General features: G+C 35.3%; 1 protein-coding gene across 2 annotated transcripts; it reads right to left on the reverse strand.

Moving 5' to 3' along the window:
• Window positions 1–1,876: 1,876 nt before the first annotated feature.
• LOC125074883 (gamma-interferon-inducible lysosomal thiol reductase-like) lies at window positions 1,877–24,392 on the reverse strand. 2 transcript variants are annotated; one of them, XM_047686352.1, is made up of 7 exons: window positions 24,255–24,392; window positions 10,221–10,301; window positions 7,652–7,783; window positions 4,514–4,582; window positions 3,697–3,801; window positions 2,703–2,855; window positions 1,877–2,010 (listed from the first exon to the last, which is right to left on the reverse strand). In XM_047686352.1, the coding sequence occupies exons 2-7, from the start codon at window positions 10,293–10,295 to the stop codon at window positions 1,921–1,923; spliced, it is 624 nt and encodes a 207-aa protein (XP_047542308.1). In that variant the 5' UTR covers window positions 10,296–10,301; window positions 24,255–24,392; the 3' UTR covers window positions 1,877–1,920. The 2 variants fall into 2 exon arrangements, with proteins under 2 accessions (XP_047542308.1, XP_047542307.1); XM_047686351.1 differs by lacking the exon at window positions 24,255–24,392 and adding an exon at window positions 17,113–17,187.
• Between the last annotated feature and the right edge of the window lie 244 nt (window positions 24,393–24,636).

Raw genomic sequence — 24,636 nt, forward strand, 5'->3', positions numbered from 1 at the left:
TTAAATAAAATCTATTGGAGATTGAGAAAAACTTGCACACTAAGAACTTCTTGAAAACATTTTAATTGTCATTTTTAACTTATTATGCTGATATATATTTTTTGTCTACCCCCACTTCGTTGTAGTCCCAGGGCCTCCAAGATTTTAAGTCAGGCTCTGCATCCACATACATTTGACTAGTGTGAATAGCGGTTCCCACCCGTGGGATAAGTTCAGATTGTTACACAAGAATTTATCAAAGAATGGAAGAATCAATAAGGTATACTAACTTATCGACTAAGTCAGTATTTTGTAAAATATAATGATTGAATTTAAAAAGATTACAGTAATAATAATACTTCACGTCACTCGTTCGAAGAAATCCGAAGAAATCTATCGAAATCAAAACGCTGTAAATATAATGAAAGCTATTGTACCTTAAAATTTTACTCGTCCATTGCTCAGCAGTCTTTCAAACGGACTGTCAGTATTACGATATTTTTGGTATTAAAAATGTGTTTGTAAATTTAAGCTTTGTGAACAGCGCGGGTCGCTGCTGTAAGTTTTTTTTTTTTATGAATTTGTAAATATGTTGTAAATAAACTCCATCCAAGTTATATTGTTTTATTTAAAACTAGTTATCGTCTCCGACTTCGCTCGCAATAGGCTATTTGACAATGCGAAAAATAAAATGTCAATTATTGTAACCAGTATAAATTATGAGTTTAAAAATGGTCATTTATCAACGAAAGTTGAAAATAATAATTAATTTGTTCAAAAATCCATAAATAAAAATGCATTTTTTTAAACGTTTGTCACTTGACACAAAACGCTCCCGATTGGTCGGGCTTATGATGACGTCACTTGTTTATTAACCTCGTTTTCTCTACTATATGTCCCACAGATTCCAATACAGGCTAATGACGTCACCGACCCCATTGCAGCGCCATGTCGTCAAAGTAGCGTTTTCGCGGGCTATTTAAATATGGAATTTTTATTTTGAAATTTTTCACCATAATTATATGTACTATAATTAAAAAAGACAACTTTTACTGGGTTCCTTAACCTCTACTAAATAATGTAAAATGCACTTTAAAAACCAGTCTAATAGCCTGTTTAGCGATTGATCGTCTAGTGTTAGGTTTAAAAAGTAGCCTATGCCACTCCTTGCTCACGCTTGCTTCATAAACAATTACATCAAATTTGGTTCAGTGGTTTGACTGTGAAAGCATAACAGACAGAGTATGTCTATAACCTGTTCCAGTGGAAGTAGGAATAAACATAAACAAACCTTAGATTAACGTATTTCATGCTATTTGCTACGGCAATATGAAGACAACTCAGCGACTCCCAGACTTTATCACACATATATTTAAATATCTTCATTTCTATATAAAAGTATTTTTGATATTCTATTGTGGATTTTATTTTTTTTATATAAGACTAGCGACCCGCCCCGGCTTCGCACGGGTGCAATGTGGGTAATCCCTAAGAGATAGACATATACCATCGCGGACTTTTTTGAAGACCGTTTTAAGGTATACAATACTGTAGTACATTATTTTGATCTATCTCGTAGGGTTCAGCCAGCGTTTACAATGTAAGCGCAAAAATTGTATAAATTTACGACATCACTTTAGAAACTTTTAAAATTATCAGTGTTACTTAACTATATTGTCTATGTATTATATACAAAAACCTTCCTCTCGAATCACTCTATCTATTTAAAAAAACCGCATCAAAATCCGTTGCGTAGTTTTAAAGATTTAAGCATACAAAGGGACAGGGACAGAAAAAGCGACTTTGTTTTATAATATGTAAAGATACAGGCAACCCCTGAGTATTATTTTATTACAAGTTAGGGATATGTTTGGGTGTGTTAAATAAAAAAGGCATAAAAGTGTATTAAAATTGTACTTAGAAGTAATAATCTTATTAAATCTAGCAAGACGCTGGCTTGGTCGTGGACAAGCGGCAGACGACGTCCTTGAGGTTTGCGAACGACTCGTCTTGTAGGGCTTGGTCGAATTTCTGGAAACATAAACACAAAAAAAACTAAGTAAAATTCCTTTTGAAATACGATAAAATTATAATATTACAATTGAATTTAAGCGTCAATTATTATGATATAGACATTGTTGGATTTATTTCTAGTTTTTTTTCGTATGTTCGTTGCCCCTACTGGCCTTTACAGCGTCACCGGGCGTTGGGGCGAGTACTAGACTCAGCCTTGAAGTTTGAATCCTTTCGAGCTCAAGAGTGACGTTCGTCCTGAGGGTGTTTTATATGAGATCGCACTTCGGCTCAGAACATAGTCGGTGGGGTGGGAAACACTTCTGATCGGAGCACTGATTGAATCTATTGACGTCACGGCCGCCTCCGTGACGTCACCAACCTGGGTCCTCGTTTCGAGTGTGAGGTGTGTAGTGTAGTTTTTCCTACGAATGGCGCGTTTGCGATAGTGATGTATCGTCTTCGTCGTTCAGGATGTGCATAGGACGCCTGAGTCTGTTTGGTCATGACAGTGAAACTTTCAAAATTTATTGACGTGTCATCTTTGACGTTGGCAGACTATTTTGTACTCAAGTATACGTAAGGAAAAGAAAAAAATCGGTTGAGTGGTTTAGGCGCGAAAGACTAACAGACACACAAAGTTACTGTAGCATTTATAACATTAATATAAATACATCTATAGGTGAGATCAGAGAGCTCCACGGGGGTACCTCATTGATGACAATGGTGGGCACGAAGGCGAGCGGGCGCTGCACGGCGTCCGACTTGTCCCCGTAGGCCGCCAGCAGCGCGTCGCCCTGATCGCCGGCCGCGCAGCGCTTCAGCTTGTCCGACTCCGCCTGGCGTTTCACTTGCTCCAGGCACTGAAATCAATACTACGTATGAGGCTTCAGCACTTGAGGATTCGAGCCAAAAAACACCCCCCCAAAAACAACTGAGTTCTTCCATGACAAATCTTAAAGTATCTCATTAAACTTACAGTACTTTACCTAAAGCAAATTAAATGTTGCGTACATTTTTAGTGTTTGCTATACCTACCCCAAAAATAATCCCAGATCCATCACTGGGCCTCGCATATCCTGGAAGCGTTGCGTCAGGGACGGATTTAGCTATAGTCCAAGTAGGCCTTTAGGACGCCATTTAGATAAGGAATAGACTCAGTGTGTATTTATTTAGCAGTCGTCCCTTATAAATCCACAGCACGTTGCAACAAAAATTACCCGTATCGAGATTTTAAATAAAAAATGGTAAATATCATCAAACTTAGATCAGACCATTTTATTATTTACAGACTAGCATTGTTTTTAATTTGATTTAATTCTTGATTCACAGGAACTAAAGGTGAAAGTGGGGTAAATCTTCCATAAAACTCGTTTGTAATCTGTATAATAGTTATACAATTTATTTCGTATGACAGTGAAGGCATCGGCGTAACCAGGGTTTTGTTATGGGGATGGGAGTTTCGATGGAACAACGAACCACTAGTCTTCTTGTAGGTTTGGCACCAAGTTGAGATGGAGGGGGAGCCGTGTAACCCAAGCCTATCTGGCTACGTAATTAGTAGGGTTGAACATCGTGAAATCTTTATGTATCTGTGACACATTCTCCTAAATCCACTGACAGAAAGGCCATGATCGAATGAGATCTGTAATTACGGCACTGGTTTAAATCCTCTTTACCTGATTTTCCTAAACTACAACTTACCGTGTCCAAAGATTTGTCAGGGTTCGCTTGACCCATGAGGCAAATTACCAACTCCATCTTTTCCGTGTCTTGGAGATTGCGGTCCTTAAGGATGCACGACTGGATCTGAAATAGAGATATATATATACAGATTAGCTTAATATTTATGCTGGTAGAAAATATACTCGCACGAGGATCTGATATATTTAATGGTTCGTTCTTTAAAAGGAGCTTCCCTTCTTTTACTTTGCGGTGTGATTCTGTAAGAATTCACTTCGTATCTCACTCGTAGAATGTTTTAACCGATTAACATGACATGCCATTTTCGCGACTTCGCGTTTGAATTCAACAAAAAAAAATATTGTTCAGTTCGCAGATTTTACTATAACTTATTAACTCTGAATTGGGCAGCTTTTGTGATATTAAGTCGTTGGTGGGAGGCACCCGACGAGACGGCGGCTGCGCTCGGTGCTGGACAGTATTTGGACATTGAAGTGTAAATTTATGTGTAACTTATATAATTATAAAATAAAAATAGCCTTAATTACTCCTTATTACATTAGCTATCTGTCAGTGAAAGTTTCGTTGAAATCGGTTCAGCCGTTCCAGAGATTAGCCGGAACAAACAGACAAAAATTGTAAAAAAAATTATAATCGTATACATATTCTCGGTTATTTTAATATTACAAACAGACACTCCAATTTTATTATATGTACAGATATAGATTTTTTTAGTCAATTTTCCATATCACATTCTGTAATTCGACGATCGTGTTCCGCGGTGAGTTTCGAATTACTTCTTGCGGAATACCACTGTGTGATTGTAGTTCACACTCACCTTGTTGCCGTAGCACTCGTCAGGTCCGTGGTGACAGTTGAACTGCCATTTTCCATTGACTTTGTCATGCTGTAAAAAAAAAAAGATTTATTTTATATCCTTAATTAACTCTAATTGCAAAACAGTTTCTTAGTAGTATCTTGCATAATTATCACATAGAATCATGAGTACTTCATGTGATAAGGGTATGTGATGGTAGAGCGTTTCTGCAAACCCGTCTGGGTAGGTACCACCCATCAATCAGATATTCTAGCGCCTAACACCAACACAACAATTAGTACTGTCGTGTTCCGGTTTAAGATAGGCCAGTATAATTGAGACCCCAAGGTGATGTGAGGAATGGTTAATATTCATTTCATTGCTATTGGCAGTGGCAGTCTATTGGCAGTGACGACCACTTACCATCAGGTGGCAAATTTGCCAGTCATCCATGCCATCAAACTCAGTAATCAATTTAGACAATGGGAGGATGATAAGTGACCAAATAGGTCAATAATTAATATGGCTATTATTAGACAGAAAAAGGGGAAGACCACTGGAATGATTGAAAACCTTTGCGTGAAAGATGGCTGTTTAGACGAAGAGCCCAAATAAATGATTCAGGTCGATGTTGGGAATATTACATATTATTAAAAAGTAGTAAAATTATAATTGTCTATATGTTATAATCTCTCATTTTCGTTGAAGGGAGTCGCATAGAGAAGCGTTTGTGCCGCTGGTCTTCCTTGTTAGCCTAGTGGCTAAACACAAGGCTGTTCCCGAGGTGTGCTGGGTTTAAGCTCCAGGTCAGACCGCTAAAAGTCATTAGGTTGTCTAACGAAAGATTATCAGTGACTGCCTAGGGTTTGGAAGTTGGAAGTGTGTACAATCGTGTCTCGGACAGCACGTTAAGCCGTTGCCTCCGCCTGAATTATTTCTGGTCGTGTCAGATTTGCCGTCACATCGGATAATGACAATGATTGAATAGACAGTGCATCTGTGTTTGTGTCCTGTGTCTTATCTGGTCTATCTTGAGTTTGACCGCCGCGGCGGAATTCAGTTATCAAGCCGTTGGACTGTTGTAGTAATAACCAGTATTTAGTATAAAAAAATGCTAAGAAATCGGTGTTACTTACACAGTCGAGAGAATCAACACAACATTTTGAGTTACCTTCGAAACTGGATACGAATTATTCGTAATTGATGTTAACTATTATATCATTTGCTTTGCTTTGATTATTTGCTTCATAACACGGCGCGTTTATAAACATTACGTTTTTGCGACAAGTTTTCCTCGTGCTATAAATAATTGTTAACTAATGAATCATTCATATGAGACTGACGTACAAATATTCAACCGCATTACTTAAGACATTGTTTTTCAAGCCACCCTCTATTGGGAAATCACATTGGAAATCGCATTACGCGTTCCCTCTACGTAGAAGTGTGGAGGGGGGGGGGGGGGGGGTGATGTAGGAATCGGCAGTACTTAGAACACCGGAATACCCAATAAAAATCCAGGCATACCCTCCGTCTCTTCGGCGGGCGCCACGGAATGGCTTTCGTATACCATGACGCCCTGACAATATAAAGCACTAACCTTCACTAACATATTGAACAATTGAACATCACTGATACTGTAATCAAACCAGACCTGAAGATCACGTGATCTAAAGAGCTGGAGTTGGAAATGAAAGGATGCTGACTACGTAGCTGCACTAACGAAGAAAATGAATATTTATACCAAAAACAAACAGAATAGTAACTCGTACGTAATCCTAAGATTTTGTTTATCTTTATACCCCCCACTTCCACGTGGGGGAAACGCGTACCGCGTTTTTCCAGCGAGAACAAAAAAAATGGCTATATGCCGTGTTAAGTAATAATTTAATTCATTGTTTATAAATTTTTGTATCGTCACGCCTGGCGTACAATTGTATCGCTATGCAATTTCACAATGATCTCATTCACATCACCGACGACCACAATGCTCTACATTCAGATAAAGATCTTTTAAAAAAAAAAACTATTATTTCGAAACAAACGCAAAGCTCATTACAAATAACTATTCACATATGATAAAATCCAACGAGAAACAGGTGTCCAACGATATATATGTACTGCGCACTAGAAATGGCGTTCCGAGCAATTACTGTTACACTGAACTGAACTGCAGACTGTACACTTGACATTAGTTTGGCTTTATCCTTTTGCGTGTGCGTACGCAACGCTAACAAATCCGACTCAAAATATGAATTTGGATAATTTAAAAACGACGCCATCTTGTAATCTGTCAATTCTATAGGGACATCAAATCCCAGCGCTTCTGACGTTTTCGTCGCAAGAAATGTATTCTCTATAAGCGATCTAGCGCTGTATGTTTAATAGTTTAATTAGATGACATAAGAAGATTTATCGCTTCAGCGATATTCAGTTATAAACCTTACCTGTATTTGCCAATACTATTTGGACGATTTGTTTAACCCTTAATCAGACATACTTAGTACCTACGATTTATCGACCACCTAGGTAATTATAGATTTTTTCTCTTTTTTAATTCATAAAACCTTTAATCAAACACCAATATTTGTATCTTTCGTATAAATATTTTTGACTAAACAATTAATTTTGAATCATTATTCAAAAAAGTGGTCATTATATACCCTATAACCGTCTGGCGGTAGTATGATATATACACTGTTTCCATTATACAAGAGATGATTTTAAAATAAAAATATAATTGTAAATTATTAGGTTTTTTATAACAAAAAAAATAATAATTAAAAATATTATTATTATCATTTAATGGAAACAAATTATAAAACGACAGAGAGCTCCTTAACAGGCTTAGTGCATAAAATGACCACTATTTTTTTGTCTTAATTTTAATATTTTTTTAAGAGACAGACGCTTATAAATGTATGTCATGATGTATTCGATGATGGAGCGAGCGATGTTTTTATGTCAAATAGGTGGTTTAGTAAAGGGTAAATCCATCTGATGGTGAATAGTTACCGCCATAGCTACTAAAAGACATATTAACCATGCCTCAATGTGTCACCAACCTTGGGCACTAACGTCATTTCCCTTGTGGCCGTAGTAGCTGTACTAAGTATTGTTTGGTTGATAACTAATTAAATAAATAAAGGTAATACTTACTGTGCTTTTTCCGTAAGGCACGAGTTTGACTTTGACGAGGCCCCTGAAGTCGCGCCAGACGGGTGCCAGTTGCGTCGTAATGAACTTCTTGCTGTCCGGGCAGAGGGACTCGTAGTACACGGCAATTTTAACCTGGACATATTGTGGTGATTTAGATTTTAGTGTCGTAATAATTAAAATTATGTTTAAATCATTCTACAAATTCAAAATGGTTGGTTCCCGTAGACATAGGATACTTTTTTAATTTATTAGACTGAGGAATTAAATACTTAATTGATTCAAATAAGTAAACGACGTTATTCCGTTATTCATCTCGTAAGCGAAATGAATCGCTTTTTTGATTTAGCTATCGGGCAATTGTTTGAATGAAGAAAGTGCATTGAATACAAAAACATCGCGTGACACACGAAGTTGGGTTACGTGAAAGCGTCAATAGTGAGCGTGGTACAATCTATCAGTAACGGGAAAATGACTTAAGACAATTCCGTTTTGAGGAGTGTGCTCAGTGAGGTACTGTGTTATCTTTTTTTTTTGTTTTGGCTTTTATTTGTGCCAAGAGGGCAAAGATTATTTCGCCAATGTCACTGCGAGGGAGACATGATGGGGATTGAACGGTACGATCGAGATTAAAGGCTTAATTGAATTTAAAATGCATAATAGTATTGGATTCTCTGTTAACCCATAACCTAAAACAACACAATATTTAATAATTAGATAAACATAAATTATTATTAAGACAACATATAAGAACAAACACGAAAATATTTACAACTTAATTTTATTACTTTCAATGTATTTACATAAAAGTTTTCTAAGTAGTCTGAACACAAACATTCAACATTAATAGGGCGACGGACTTTAGGGGGGAGAATGTTCTCGTCTGTACTCTGACATGTGTGACTTTGACATCTGTCATTTGATGACAACCGTCATGAAATTCTACATAGGTTCTTTTTTTTTATTAATTTAATAACATCAGCAGATCTTCGCTGGATATAATAATATCAGACCTCTGATATAAATTTAATAATTCTAATTTATTTTAGTTAGGGATGCAATTTAGAATTGACCTAATATTACCTTTATGTTACGTTTCCGTTACAAAAACAATATTTTCCTATCTGTATCATACCCGTAACTTTTTTTTTGGACATGACGCCATCTAGTATTCATAAGTTGAAATGTATATGTACATACATTAATTACGTATACAACCAAAAATATATTTTCGTTATTTGAAACAGACTGGTGGAGATCTCTTTATTCCCATGGTGTGATTAGTCTTGCTTAGTTTCAATACAATAATATTTGATATTAGTATATCATAACATGAAACAATGATTACATCGTGCGCTTTAGACCTTCGGATAGACGTGTACCTCACAATGTTGCAACTATGACCAGTCCAAGCGGCTATTGCTGTTTGGTAACATGTTAAAGCAATGTCATGTATTCACGGTAACGTTGATCACTTTGATAGAATCAGTGATAAACATTGTATGTAGACGCAAGGATAAGCTTATAACGCCAAGTCTCCGACTCCGCAAAGTCAATATATCCTTGGGGCAAGGTTCTCTATAATAAAATTCCGCAGATATTTATAACTTTTTTGATTCAAAAATTCAAATCATTTGTAAAAAAAGTAGGTATAGTCGGTTAGCTTGCGATATCTAGTCCACTCTAAATCTGTGGTATTTATTATAGATTCGCGAAAACGTCAGTCAAGTTGTTAATTAACCTTTGATACTATAATTAAAGTTAAGTGGAATCATATTGCATCATTACTTAGTATAAAACAAAGTTGCATACCGCTGTCTGTCCCCTGAGCTCCGGGGCTTAGGTGCACTGCACCACCTGGCCCTACGACAGGGAGCTAAGATGTTATGTCCCTTGGGCCTGTAGTTGCACTGGCTTACTTCAAACGCAATAATAGTGTTGCTGACTGTCGGTAGAATATATAATGAATGGGGAGTATCTACCCAGACGTGTTTGCACATAACCTAACCACAAAGAAGCGTCTTGCGTCTTGTTATACGTGAATTTGTTTAGTTTAGGTCTGACCTTATAGCTTTGCCACAAGATTTTAACAATAAAGCGTTCCTAGATATCATTTTAGGATTAAGCATTTTAAATGTTTATGATATAAGTATGATTATTACTTTATAAATATTTATACTTTACTGTGTCATTATAAAGTTTGAATAAAATCAAATCAAAATATACTTTATTCAAGTAGGCTTTTACAGGCACTTTTGAATCGTCATTTAACAAACTATGTTAAGTGAAGCTACCACCAATTCGGAATGTAGATTCTACCGAGAAGAGCCGGCAAGAAACTCAGTAGTTACTCTTTTTCAATATCTAACAATACAGTCATGTTAGTTAAATATAATTATATATGTATGTTATGTCTCCTGCCTGGAAGTCAACGAGCATTAACTCCACGCTTTTATATCATCTATATAATCTTGTATCGAATAATATGCCTTCTTTACCAATGTATTTTTACAAAATATTTGAATTTATGAAACGGCAAAGTGTCTGTTATACTTTTTAATTTGATAGTTACCTTCTCGTCTTTTTTGTTCTTCGCGAGCGCTCCACACAGGAGAGCGCACAGGCACAGGAACAGTATCGACCTCATTTTGTTCTGAAACAATAATAAAAAAACTAAATCTCTCACATTTTTAAATTGTTTTCTGAATTTCTTGTGGGACATTGTCATATCGTATAAATTTTAATTATTATGTTATTTGAATGTCACAATCTGAATTTTTTGGATCGCATTTTTGGTGTCGAAAAGTTTCCCTTGAATTACGAATACGTCTTCCTCATTGACTCGGAGTTTGTCTTTTTTGAGTGGTCTTGTCATATTTTTTCCAGTCTTCATGGGATTCTGGATTCCTCAGCTGGTCTGGATGGTATTTGACCAGTTTGTCTATAATTTGGTCACGATATGGATTGCGATTTTGTGTTTGCCACTAGTGCCCTCTTCTTCGAGGGCGTCTTAATAATACTTTTTTTTATGATATCGGTAGGCGGATGAACAAATGGGCCACATGATGGTAAGTGTTCACCACCGCCCATAGACAATGGCACTGTAAGAAATATTAACCATGCCTTACATCGCCAATGCGCCACCAACCTTGGGAACTAAGATGTTATGTCCCTTGTCCCTATAGTTACACTGGCCCTTCAAACCGGAACACAACAATACTGAGTATTGATGTTTGGTGGTAAAATATTTTAAAAACCCTAGCACCAAGTGATATGAATAGAAGCACGGGATACGATATGGTCCAATTGGCTATTTGACTGGTTTTTAAAATCCATTTTATATTATTTAGTAAATGTTAAGGAACCCAGTAATAGTTGTTTTTTTAAATTCTAATACATATTCGCTGAAAAATATCAAATTAAAAATTCCATATTTAAATAGCGCGCGAAAATACTACTTTGACAATACGGCGCTGCAATGGTGTCGTCGACGTCACATTCCTGTATTGTAATCTGTGGCACATAATCCACATACAGTAAGCGAACGAGGTTAACAAGCAAATGACGTCATCATAAGTCCGACCAATCAGGAGCGTTTTGTGTCACGTGACAAACGTTTAAAAAAATGCATATTTATTTATGGATTTTTGAATAAATCAATTGTTATTTTCAACGTTCGTTAATAAATAACCATTTTTAATCTCATAATATATACTGATTTCAATAATTGACTTTTTATTTTTCGCACTGTCAAATAGACTGTTGTAGCTTTCACGATTTTCAGATTAGATAACGATGAGCAGAACTACATAATGTTAATATTATATCCATAACTAATTACATGAGTCCCTAGCGGCTTTCGTCCATTGTTTGTGTAAGGAAAGTTGGTCACACCGCGACTTACCGCTAAGAGAAAGTCCAGTTGCAGCACTTACACTTGGGAGTTTTTTGATTAGCATCGTTAGAGCCCGATCGAGTGCACGTTTATCTGCCATATCACTAACCGGTTAGGTGTAGAATTTTATGTTTTGGGTATACGATTGTTGAAGATATCGGAGATATCTTCACTGGCATGGGCGGCGTCAGCGATGTTTCATGTAGATTCTATCCGTGTAGATAGAGATACAAAATAACATCTCGTTGGTCTACCGGCTCGCTTTTAAGGCAGTTGTTCTGTCAAAAAAAACTCACTAGCAGTGCACATACATTTACACATTTTCCAAGTATTTTACAATTGTATACCACAATGTATTTATATATTTTTATCTCTGCTATGTTCCCCCCTACCTCATTTTACCTCCGTTTCTTTCCTCTACCTTAAGCTTACCTGGAATAGATCGCTGTTTTAGCGATGAGGCCGCCTCTTGTGCAACATTGTTGAATGTGACTTATGTATGTGTTTATTGCACTAAATATTAATAGGTATCTCATTAATATTATCGAGTATATTAACTACTAAATTGTCATTACAATAAATATCAATATTCATAAAAAAATTAGGTGTCGTATGCCCCGTTTGGAACGTAGTAGCTATCGCTATATATTTAATAACAGACGCAATGGAATAAATTAACAATATATGTATAAAAATGACAAGAAATATATATGTTATTAAAACAATAACAAAGAATAAGTTTAAATTATAAAAGGGACAGAGTAAAATAGAGGGAAAGAGAAGGAAATATCGCCCGGATAATCCTTACGTGACGTTTTATGACAGTTCACTCTACTTTAAGTCGCGTTAAAGAACTTCGCGCCAATAATAAATGTCTTACCGATACTCGTCAGACAGTTGACGGTCGTGGATTTCATGGCTCCTACTAATATTATAAATGTGAAAGTAACTTTGTCTGTCTGTCTGTTTGACGCTCTTTCACTGCCAAACCAATGAAGATAATTTGAAGAAAGGTATGAAACAAACTTGAACGCCAAGGAAGAACATACTGCTTTTTTGCCTAATACGTTTTGTCATGAAACAACCAAACCCCTTAAACGCTAGCGAAACTGCGGGCGACAACTAGCACACAGCCGCTGTACACGGGTACAATTAGAGACCATATACAACTTTGAGATTGAAGATCAAACCAAAAATAGGAAAACACTTGATTTTTTCCTGCTAGAAAAGTTCAAATTCTCGGTTTTTCTCAACGAATATAAAACCTTCTTCTTGAATTATTGTTCATTGATGTAAACCGCATTAGAATTCGTTGAGTAATTTACAAGATCTAAGCCTACGGACGGGAAGCGACTATTTTGTAGTATGTAAAGAAGTACGGCATACCCTCTGTTACTATGAGTTATATTACATGTCAAATAGGTGAAGCTATCTTTTCGTAATGTAATATATATATATATCGGAGCGTGGTTACTTTAGTTGTTGATTTGGATAATTAATGATTCGAATAGTTGGCAATAATGTTTGATGGCTGATTTACTTATAAGAGCGGGTCACCCCGAATGGAGTTGTAAGTGTCCTGGCAACGCGAGTCGTTATGTTTTGACAGGCGATTCAAATGCGACGGTTGCTTGCAAACCCATTTGCTCTTAATCGAGATGAATTATTGTAATCCTTTGAGATTATTGTGGTGTACGATTATCGAATCATTAATACAGTGATTAGACGATATTAAATACGTTTTATTTTGTGAATATCTCCATTGCACGCCCACATAGTCTTACAAATGTCGGATCAATCCCCGAACCCAACTGTTCGGCATCCTACTCCTCCGACATATATATATATATATATATGAACCTTAGCTTTTCTCCTCTCGTGTTGGACTAGACTATACTTGAACTGGTTCACTCCAAACCAACCGAAACACAACAGTATTGATGTTTAGCGACAGCGTAAATTATTAATGGATCTCACACAGAATTACAGATTTACAGAATCATAAATACCATTAAACTTGGCCGTTTTGACTTTTAATTTGTTGAACTATTTAATAAAATATGTCACTTTGAATCACAGACATCTTTAAAAAGGGCAAAGGTTAATTGCAAGTAAGATGCTCTCGGACTGAGCGTTATTTGACACGCAAGTGTTCATTAATTAAGGTGACCCAGTAGATAGATTAGGATAATTGAAGATCTTAGGTTGTGTGGGGGTTCTTCCTGCTTGCCCTTAGGTCAAGTCAGGTACCGGCCTCGAGATATACCTTGCCCGGGCTTGTCCTCAACGGTAGCTGCAGCTACCTTGTCAATGAATTTTGACCCAGTGGGTCAGGGTCTAATTGACCCAGTCGTGTGTCCGATCCTTCATTGGTTGTGAATTCCGTGTGGGTGTCAAGTCCAGTGGTTGCGTCATCCTATCGTTGCTGCAAATCATCTTCGTCAATACCTGCGTCGGGGTAGCGACAGCAGGAGCTCACGAGGCCGAGGACGCCTGTCAGGTGGTCTTGCATGAAGCTGGGCAATACCGTGGAGGTGGCCGCACACACTTGCATCAGCGCGAGCGAACATAGTGTCTATTTTCGCAATACTATCGATAGTATCGATAGTATTGCGAATGTTATGTTAATAACTCATAGTCAATTGGGCACTTATTGTATCGACTTTACTCAAGTGTACTACTTGAAGTTTCCGATAATGGTAATATTGATTATTGACTTTAAGAAATATTAACCATTCCTTACATCACCTATGCGCCACCAACCTTGGGAACTAAGATGTTATGCCCCTTGTGCCTGTGATTACACTGGCTCACTCACCCTTCTAACCGGAACACAACAATACAGTTTACTGTTATTTGGCGGTAGAATATCTGATGAGTGGGTGGTACCTACCCAGATTGGCTTGCACAAAGCCCTACCACCAAGTGCTTTGATTGACACAATGGAATAGATAAATAGTCGGTCACGGGTTGACAGCCGTCATAGGAAAATAAATGAATTCAAAATATAAAAATAAAGAAAATATATTTGATGTCAATCTAATTGTAAATCTGATAACGATGGTCCTCGTTTAACTTCATTATATACTATCGAACTAGGTTTAGTGTCGTGGGCTCTAAGACTAAGGTATTCAATGTCGTATGTTGACATTACACTATCGTGGTCAATGAGTTTCTCTTACAGGTTCTCTACGTCGACGTGTTTTTACAATTTTTGTACGTACACGCATTACCGTCTTTACCATAGGGCACATGGGGTACGTGCCCCTCATCCTGAGAGAGCCCCGAAGAAGCAACAATTTACCAAATTAAAACAAAAAATATCTAGCAAAAAGGCCACAAATTCATCAACCAAGGGCCCAACATAGCTTGAGACGGCTCTGCGTACACGCTAGAGTAGTCTCGCCGTGAAATACAAATAATCAAAAATGTTGTATTATTATCGTCCAAGTGGTACAGAAGAGCCTCATTTTTTCTCTCTTTCGGGTGAACAAATCACCAATGGACGACCACTAATATTCGTACATACATTCCAGTGAAATGTCGCTATGTGGGAATCTTAATGTTTAACCTGTCACGTACTCCTTCAAGGTTCAATGGCTCGTATAAACAAGTGCGTACGAGATTTATTTGTATAATGGGATAACAGTACACGACGGAGGTCAGCGACATAAACACTCGAAGCATATCATTTAGGAACGGAACAGTAAAGTGTTCAATTGAAATGAATTATGACATGATGGCTTATGTTATTATACCGCTGATCTCGAGGTCCAAGGTTCAAAGCCCATGTCAAGATGAGTTAATGAGTTTTGCCGAAAAATGCCAGGCAGAAGCGTTAAGTCTGGCAGTGAGAATTAAGTATTTCTGTACTTCAGAAAGCAAATAAAGCCATTGGTCTTGCTCTTGGTCCTTTCCGATCAGATCATGGGCGACCAGCTGGTGCCAAAGACAAATAAAACGATCTACATGGAAATGTCATATTAAAGTCGTAAGTCATAAAACCAAATTATCGATGGTTTTTATTTAGTGAAACTTTATATCGACATCCTTGTTCGGATCAATTCGATACCGATATCGGGTTTTCCCCGGAAAAATTTAACAGTTTAACTACGAGCATTTATATTTTGCATTAGTTACATATAAAAAAACTGTCTATGGGTGGAAACGACTGAGGTGACCCATGAGACTTATGTGGCTAAACCTGGCTTCAGTCTCCAAGTCAATTCATCCTACCCCGGGCAAGGTGTTCCCTTCTAAGATAAAATTGCTCAAATTATAACTCTATCACATGTTAAGAAAACTTTGACTAATAAGGCGTATCATTCGATACAGGATGTGGATGATAAAAAAGTATAGAGTTTATATTCGTTGAATTCCATGAAAGATAAATAACGATTCAATCGTGTTTAATTATCTAGGTAATTAAAAATCGGAAAACATTGGATTCTTGACGGTTGTTCTCGGTGGAATCTACATGTCCAACCCGTGGTAGCTGGACATTTAGTCCTATATTGTTAAATGATTTAAAAGTGCTCCAGAGTTTACGTGAATAAAGTATATTTTGATTCGATATAAAGCGAAGGTCATTCTACGTCAAGCACGTGTGCCAAATAGACTCTTGGCTGATGTTCACAAAGGTAAGGTTCTCTGTTCCGCGAGTTATTTAGTAACTTGTTAGATGTTATTTTACTGACGGACAAAATCACAGTAAGAACACTTTTGCATTTTGACTCACCTATATTAAAATAAGTCAAATTTGTGTTTTTTTTTAAAGTGTGCAGGCATATATATAGGCTGTATAGTAAGTGGTCTTTGCCTATAGACATTGGGGCTACTAGAAATATAAACTTGTAAATCTGTTTACACCATCAGTATGGTGTTTTCTGAATCTGACAAACCACGACCCTTGTGTTTCGAATTACATCTATAAATCGGTACACGGTTATACGTGAATTTGTTTATTTGTGGTTTGACCTTATAGCTTTACCACAAAATTTTAACAATAAAGCATTCCTAGAAATCATTTTAGGATTATGCATTTTAAATGTTTATGATATAAATACGATTATTACTTTAAAAATATTTATACTTTACTGTGTCATTATAAAGTTTGAATAAAATCAAATCAAAATATACTTTATTCAAGTAGGCTTTTACAGGCACTTTTGAATCGTCATTTAACAAACTATATTAAGTGAAGCTACTACCGGTTCGGAATGTAGATTCTACCGAGAAGAACCGGCAAGAAATGCAGTAGTTACTCTTTTTCAACATCTAAAAATACAGTCGTGTTAGTTAAATACAATTATATATGTATGTTATATATCCTGCCTGGAAGTCAACGAGCATTAACTCCACGCTTTTTTATCATCAATATAATCTCGTATCGAATAATATGCCTTCTTTACCGATGTATTTTTTACAAATGATTCGAATTTATGAAACGGCAGAGTTAAAATACTGGCTTTAGGATTCTAATTAAAGTCAAAAATTCATTTAAATAGTGCAGTCAATTACGCACAATGCTAAACTTTTTATGTTTCGTAATCGATTAAAATAAACTCACCTTTTGAGCGAACTTCAAAAGCGGAAGCACGAACCTTCTCAAAGTCATTAACCGAAATAAAATCAGAATTAACTATTGTTCAAAATCGAATATGGCGTTGATTGACTATTTAAAATCTAATAATGACTACGTTAAACCATTTTCAATAACCAATATGGCGGTCAATTTTGTTGCAAATTCAAGATGGCGTCGAATCGATTCTAAAATTATTTCGTTAATAAAATTACTCATAAGAAACTGTTTGGGTGCTATCAACAGAGTGACTGAATTCGTCTCACTCTCTTTGACCGCACTCCGTCTTATCAATAAACTCATAATATTGAATTTAAGAGGTAAATTATGTTTGTTCGTTTACGAAAGATAATGAAGTAAAGATGGCTCAGTCATTAGAACACGTTATTGATCATATATTCTAAGACAAAACAGCGATACTAAATTAGTATTATTGTGTTTAAGTTCGAATGGAGAATTAGCCAGTGTAACTACAGGCACAAGGGACATAACATCTTAGTTCCCAAGGTTAGTGGCGCATTGGCAATGTAAGGAATGGTTAATATTTCTTACAACGCCATTGTCTTTAGTGGTGACCACTTACCATCATGGCCCACATGCTCATGATGCAAAAAAAACCATCCAGACACATAAAACTCAAAAACTAGATTAAATAATAAAGGAAACAAATCTGTGGAGATTAAAAAAAATTAATATTAATTATGTCGCACTCCTAATTAAATATTAACCAAAATCTAAATCACAAAATTTAGGTAAATAATGTGATGTTTTTAGAGTCGATACCACATTTTTAAATCGCTTTAGAATTGTAAATAAAAATCGTAAGACAAAATTAATACCACACGTCAATACGGGAACTTCTAGAAGTACAGAACTCAAAATTTTAAATTCGTTTCGGAAAATAACGGCTCAATTGTAAAGATTATATTTAGATTAAGATCTTTTTCAAATTCAGACAAGACATTTTTTAAATATAAGCTTTTAGCCATTATTTTACAAAACGAATGTAAAATTTTGAGCTCTATCGACGTTTTTATGTCGGAACAAATTATTACATATACATATATAACATTGGCGTTTGAGGGTCTCGTTATCAGATTCGTAATTAGATGGATGAGACATCGTATCAAACTCAAATAATATTTTACTCTTTTAAAATCGTTTATTCTCTTTTTATATTTTTGATAATTCTTTTATTTTTCAACAACGGCTGTCCGCCCGTGACCGATGCTAACCCAGTCTACGTACTAAAGACGACTGTGTCGTTCTTTTATGTATCAGATAATGTAATAGATGGCATCTCCGACATAAATATATATATGTCGGAGGGCCGTTAATATGGCGACCAGCGAGCGATCTCGTGTTCGTCGCTGTCATCATCTTTAGAATTTAATGTGAATTCTTCATGAATAATTGCATGAACGTCTTCTCTAATGACGCTTCCTTAATTACCAAGAGCAGTGAGTGCTGTACCGTTATTCGAATCGAATCCCTCTTTCTTGGAACTGTTACAACAGTTCTTTCCATGGCAACCGATCTCTCAGCCACTGTTATTTCCTTGGCAACCACGAATGTCATCACCATTTTGAGAGCAAACTGTCAGTACATTTTTACATAATAAGTTAGGACGGGCAAATGGACTGATGGTAAGTAGTTACCACCGCCTTTAGATATAATAGAGCCGAGATGGCTCAGTGTTTAGAACGCGTGCATCTCAACCGATGATTTCGGGTTCAAACCCAGGCAGGCAGTACTGAATTTTCATGTGCTTAATTCGTGTTTATAATTTATCTCGTGTTCGGCGGTGAAGGAAGACATCGTGAGGAAACCTACATCTGTCTATAAATATGCTCAAACCTTCCCTTCAAAGGGAGAGGAGCTTAGCCCAGTAGTGAGAAATTTACAGGCTGCTAATGTAATGTAAAAAAAAAATGTAATAGACATAAAAAATCCTTACATGACCCTAATGCGCCACCAATCTTGGTAACTAACATGTTATGTTCCTCGTGCCTGTAACATTGGCTCACTCACCCTTCAAACTGGAACACATCCTACCAGTGCTACCTACGAGATACCTATCCAGTGCATGCACATCCCTATCAATCGAGCGCAGACCACATTCAAACATTATTTCAAGAGAAACAATGCTCTAACTCTGTCTTCCCTAACCCACGCCATCTCAAGACCCGTGGATATAAAGCTACATAAAACGAAGTCGCGCGCCATGATAAAGCTAGTGTATATTACATAAATAGATTATAAATGTGTACAATGTTGAACCGGTCGTTGATCTTTAGGTCATAAAATGGCGCTTAAGTGATATGTTTCGCCGTATCTGTGACCTTTAACCGTAAACTTTACAAATATAGTTAATTTAATTTGTTACTAGGCTTGTTATTATCAAAAACAATTGTTTTTTTACTTTGTTCTAGTCTATGCCAATTGAAGAGGGAATAAATATAAACAAATCTCAGTTTTATACATTCTAAACGATTTGCTAACAGCTCAGCCATACTATGCACTACAAATAGTTCTACATTAATAAATCTTTGTTTACATACGACACTATTACACTAAACTACTCATATCCACTTTAATTTTACTTCCAAGTAACAGCTTCGCCGACATTCAAAACGCCATATTTTCGCGAATCCATAATGAATATCACAGATTATCAAGCTCTCGACCAATAATATCGCGTCAAATCTATGTCGAATTTCTTTGTTTCCGTGCTCCTAGCGTGTTCAGCAAAATGCAAGAGGTGCAGAAGTAGTTCTATTTTAATCGCACTTTATGGTAATTCGAAGTTTTATTTGTGTTTCCGTTTCAAAAATGAAGTCTACAGCCTTTTGCAATAATAAAATATCGAATTTGATTCATATAATCGTTCAATTTTCGTGCCTAACGGGAGGAGCGGCAACCGGAGAGTTTGGACGCTGGGCTAGACCCATTCTGAGGCACGGGAGTGTCAACACTGCCATTATCCAGACTCCGGGCTGCCACTGACAATTACTCGACAAAAAAACTCCAGTAATTTTTTAATGGCCATCTCTGGGCTTGATCCAGGATCAGGATCCGTGATATTTGCTAAATATATTAAATAACTTGGTAAATAATTACACAGAGTCTGATTTAAAGGCCTGGAGGCCCTGGGACTACAAAGGAGTGGAGGCCCTAGATCAACAGAGGCGTGGAGACCCCAATAATTATATTATGAATTAATTAGAACATTTTGATTTCAATCAGCTATAATCTATTTCTTTTATCACAGTAATTAGTAACCTTATTATATTTTAACTATATCTAGATATTTGTTAACTCGTTGTGGGGCCCTCTCTCATGTGGAGGCCCCAAAGCAGTCGCCTCGGCTGCCCTCCCCTAAATCCGCCCTGCTTGACCTATCAATACAAATATACTACTGAGTAAAATTGTATAATAATTAATTATCACACTCATTTTATTGTACACAAAACGGTTTTAAATAAAACCACGAGATTGTGTGGTCTCATTTAAATTGGATTATGTTACGACAAACCACAAATGTTAAATATATTAAATAACCTGATTAATAGAGTTACATTAAACATTAATATTGATAAAATAATTGAAGTTCATTTATAATTTATATGATTGGCTATCGTAAGACCAAAAATTATTTATTTCCGAATTTACGTCCTCGTATATACGTCTACGGCTTCACGAGAGACATAAAAATACTTACTTAATACTCGATTTTTATATGTCAATGACTTGGCGTGACGTACGATTTTCATTGTAATTTTTACGCAGGTTAAATAATTTAAGTAATTGTATTTAATTAAAATACCAATGTAAATCAGTGGAAAAGCGTAACTATTGTGATTTGTGCCGGTTTTTCGGTAGAATCTACGTTCCGAAGCGGTGGTAGCTTCAATTAAATACTATTACAAAGATTCAAAAGTGATTTTATTTACTACTTCGATAATGGTTCTATACAATCCATTTGAATTAAAATTACATTTAATAAATACGAGTCTTGATATAAAAATAAGATGACATAAACAGGCTGAGTATTAAGGGCAATTGTTTTATTTTAAAGATGTCTTCCGCTGTCAGAAAGTGTCATAAGTTGAATTTAAGGTCTGTGTGTTTCAATTTAAATTTGACAGATGTCCAACTAATTTGACGACCACGACGACTCCTCTTAAGTTGGGCGGAGGTCAATGTTTTTTTTTTCAACCGTTTGTTAACTGTTCTTCATAGTTCGGTTCCACTTTTTTTTTTCATTACATAAAATATTTATTTTCTTTTTTAATTGATTGTTTGGCGTTCTTTATTATTTGATTAAAAAAATTATGCTCGACCTACGTTACCCTTTAACTTAGTATTGTTTTTATTTTACTATTATAATTAAAAAAAATTAAAAAAAGAACAAAAAAAAAATTGATCGAACAAGGAAGTACAGATAACGTAAGGTTCAAATATGAAAAGCGAAGGACTAAATATGATGTCATGACGACAACGCAATGGATTTTTAAAAATAATAATTTTCATTTGTTAAAAATATTATTTGAATTAAACACTAGGAAGCGATGAGATGATTAAATTTCTTGTTTTTAAATATATATCTCATGCTCGGAACATTTTACGATGACTTTGTTTTTTAGTTGTGTCACGCTTCGTTAATTGCGTGTTGTATTTTAAAAATATATTATATATTTCTATGATTACATTTTTTTTTATGGCATTGTTTGGCGGACGAGCATATGGGCCACCTGATGGTAAGTGGTCACCACCGCCCATAGACAAAGGCGCTGTAAGATATATTAACCATTTCTTACATCACCTATGCGCTACCAAACTTGGAAACTAAGATGTTACGTCCTGATCGATGTTATATCTGATGAGTGGGTGGTACCTACCCAGGCGGGCTTGCACAAAGCCCTACCACCAAGTAAATGCATCATATTATTCCTATATGTCTTATTTTAATTAACTCGGTGGTCTAGTGGATAGTAATGTTTTATAATTACAATTATTTTGAGTCTGTACAGTCAGACAGTTGATGGTCGTGGACTCCATGCCTCGAAATAAGATATAATTATTTGCAATCCGTCCCGGCTTTACACGGGCCTATATACAAGTTTTAAATTGAAGAAAATATATAACAAGGATTTTTTTCCAGCTAGCAATGTTGAAATTCTCGAATGAATACATAAAAACCTAACTCTTGAATCATTCATTGATAAAAATCGTATTAAAATCCGTTGCGTAGCTTAAAAGATCTACAGACAGACGGGAAGCGACTATTTTGTAGTATGTAGAGAAGTACGGCATCGCCTCAGTTACAGTCGGTATTGTATTATATGTCACGTCGGTGAAGTTAACGGTTCGCAATGTAAATTTTAACACATATGTGACTATTCCGACGAAAACGGGAGAAATTACAAGTAAACAACATTTGACCTTGAATTGAAGCGATGTCATTGGTCGAGAGCTCGAATAGTCTATGATACTTACCAAAGATATGCGAAAACATGACAAAACATGTTTTCGGAACTATGGCAGTAAAATTAAAGTGGATATAAGTAGTTAGGTGTAATGGTGTTGTCTTATTAATAATAAACTCTTAGTAGTGCACAATATAGTTAAGGCATTAGAGAATCGCATGAAATACGTAAATCTAAGGTTTTTTTTTTTCTTTATTCCTACTTCGATTGGAAGGCCAAATTAAAAACTCTTTCGAACACGTTTGCTTAAAATTTTAAAAGATTAAATAAAGTTTTAATTTACCATCGGTTTAGTAATCGCAATAGCGATCCTACTCGATCCGGAACCGTAAAGAAACTCGATAGTTGCTCTTTTCCAACTATTAAATATCAAAATCAAAATTTTCTTTATTCAAAAGTGCTTTTATAAAGTCTTTTTTAAGTCTTCACGTGTCGGATAGTAGATTCTATCGACCACAACCGACAGGAAACTCAGTGGTCCCTCATTTTCATCAATTTAATTACAGAACATATCAGTTAAGTCCATAAATCAACAAATACTAACATCGTAGATACGATTTTTATCAATAATATTATTTATGGTTTTTTTTTTTAATTAGCTTTAAGTTTTTTTTTAATATGACAAGTTATAAACAGCTATATAAATTATAAAGGTATTTTAAACAAATACAGTTAAAAAATTGTTTATTTATGATGCATGAAAAACAATGAAAATAAACTTCATGTTTTTGGATTATTTTATCGAGTAATACGCATTATTCATTAAAGTATTTTTTTTTTTATTTTTGAGCTTAGACGTGGGTACCTCATAATCTACCTACTGACCATGAAGTACGATATTTTGTTCTTATAGTCTATAATAATTTTCGATTCTTCAAGAATCACAGATAACAAATAAATATATAGTCGCTAATTATATTTATACTTGTTGTTGAACTTTTCTTAAAATGTGTTTGCCTTCTTACGCAGACTCAGATCACTAAAAATTTAAAAAAATATTTAACAAGGTTAAAGTAACTGATTTTTTTTTTCTTTTCTATAAAATAACAGCTGGAACATTAAAGTCGTTGATTATGTCACGTAAAATCAGTGATTACGTAAATTCGGAAACAAACTTTTAAGCTTAATTTTAAAACTATTAATTTATTTATATATAACAACAATTTTGTTGTTATATATAACAATTTTGTTGTTGTTTATGTATTATACTATTTTAAACAAAATATTTTTACATTTTGACATGCAATAAGGTACCTACCTACATTATAAAATAATAACAATGGTTTAAATTTTAGAACACCGACATCTTAAACAAACATTAAGTGTGATTTTAAAACACCTAGGGTAACCTAGGCTTTTGAAGTCCGTAAAATTATACTTAAATAAGTTAAATTTTATAAAACGTAATATCATACCTACCTACTAATATTTATTTGATGTGAACAGCGAATCGAAATTAAATAGCTACACGCATATTTATTTCAAACGATTTAATTAACGTAAATATTTTTTTTATCGTATTGCCTAATGAAAGACTATTAACAGCCATAACTATCAAAATTATTAAACATTTAACGTACTTCTAAGACAACAATATTTAATAGAATATAATTTAAAAAAAAAACGAAAATAAAAACTCACCACGTCAAAACAAAACCAGTTACCGAACTGAAGCCCGATAAAAACTTAGTACAACAATGGACGCAGAGTAAAAACTTTTGTTTTTTTTTTTTAGTTCAGGCGACGCGAACTGCGGACGCGATTTGAAAGGCAACTGACTAAAGCTTGTTGGCCAATCCTACTCTACTCCACTTAAACAAGATAAGGCTGAGTATTCATGAGGTATACATATATATATATATTTATTTAAATAATTGTGTATGTTCAATTCATTGTTGATATGTAATGTTTTAATGACATTTGCCATTTGAGAACGCTTTTTAATCATTTTTATTATATTGGATGGAATTAAAGTACATTATTGTGTTTTTTAAAGTGATTTAAAGACGTTTTTTTTTAATGA

This window comes from Vanessa atalanta, chromosome 28 (assembly GCF_905147765.1).
Source record: "Vanessa atalanta chromosome 28, ilVanAtal1.2, whole genome shotgun sequence".
Taxonomy (NCBI): Eukaryota; Metazoa; Arthropoda; class Insecta; order Lepidoptera; family Nymphalidae; genus Vanessa; species Vanessa atalanta.

Excerpts from the sequence above, each read along its gene's own strand:
- LOC125074883 (XM_047686351.1), bottom strand. The coding sequence starts at position 17,160 with ATGACTTTGAGAAGGTTCGTGCTTCCGCTTTTGAAGTTCGCTCAAAAG. Across the intron at positions 4,583-7,651 it reads TGCCTTACGGAAAAAGCACA|CATGACAAAGTCAATGGAAA; the intron begins GTAAGTATTACC and ends TTTTTTTTACAG. Across the intron at positions 2,011-2,702 it reads CCACCATTGTCATCAATGAG|AAATTCGACCAAGCCCTACA; the intron begins GTACCCCCGTGG and ends TTATGTTTCCAG.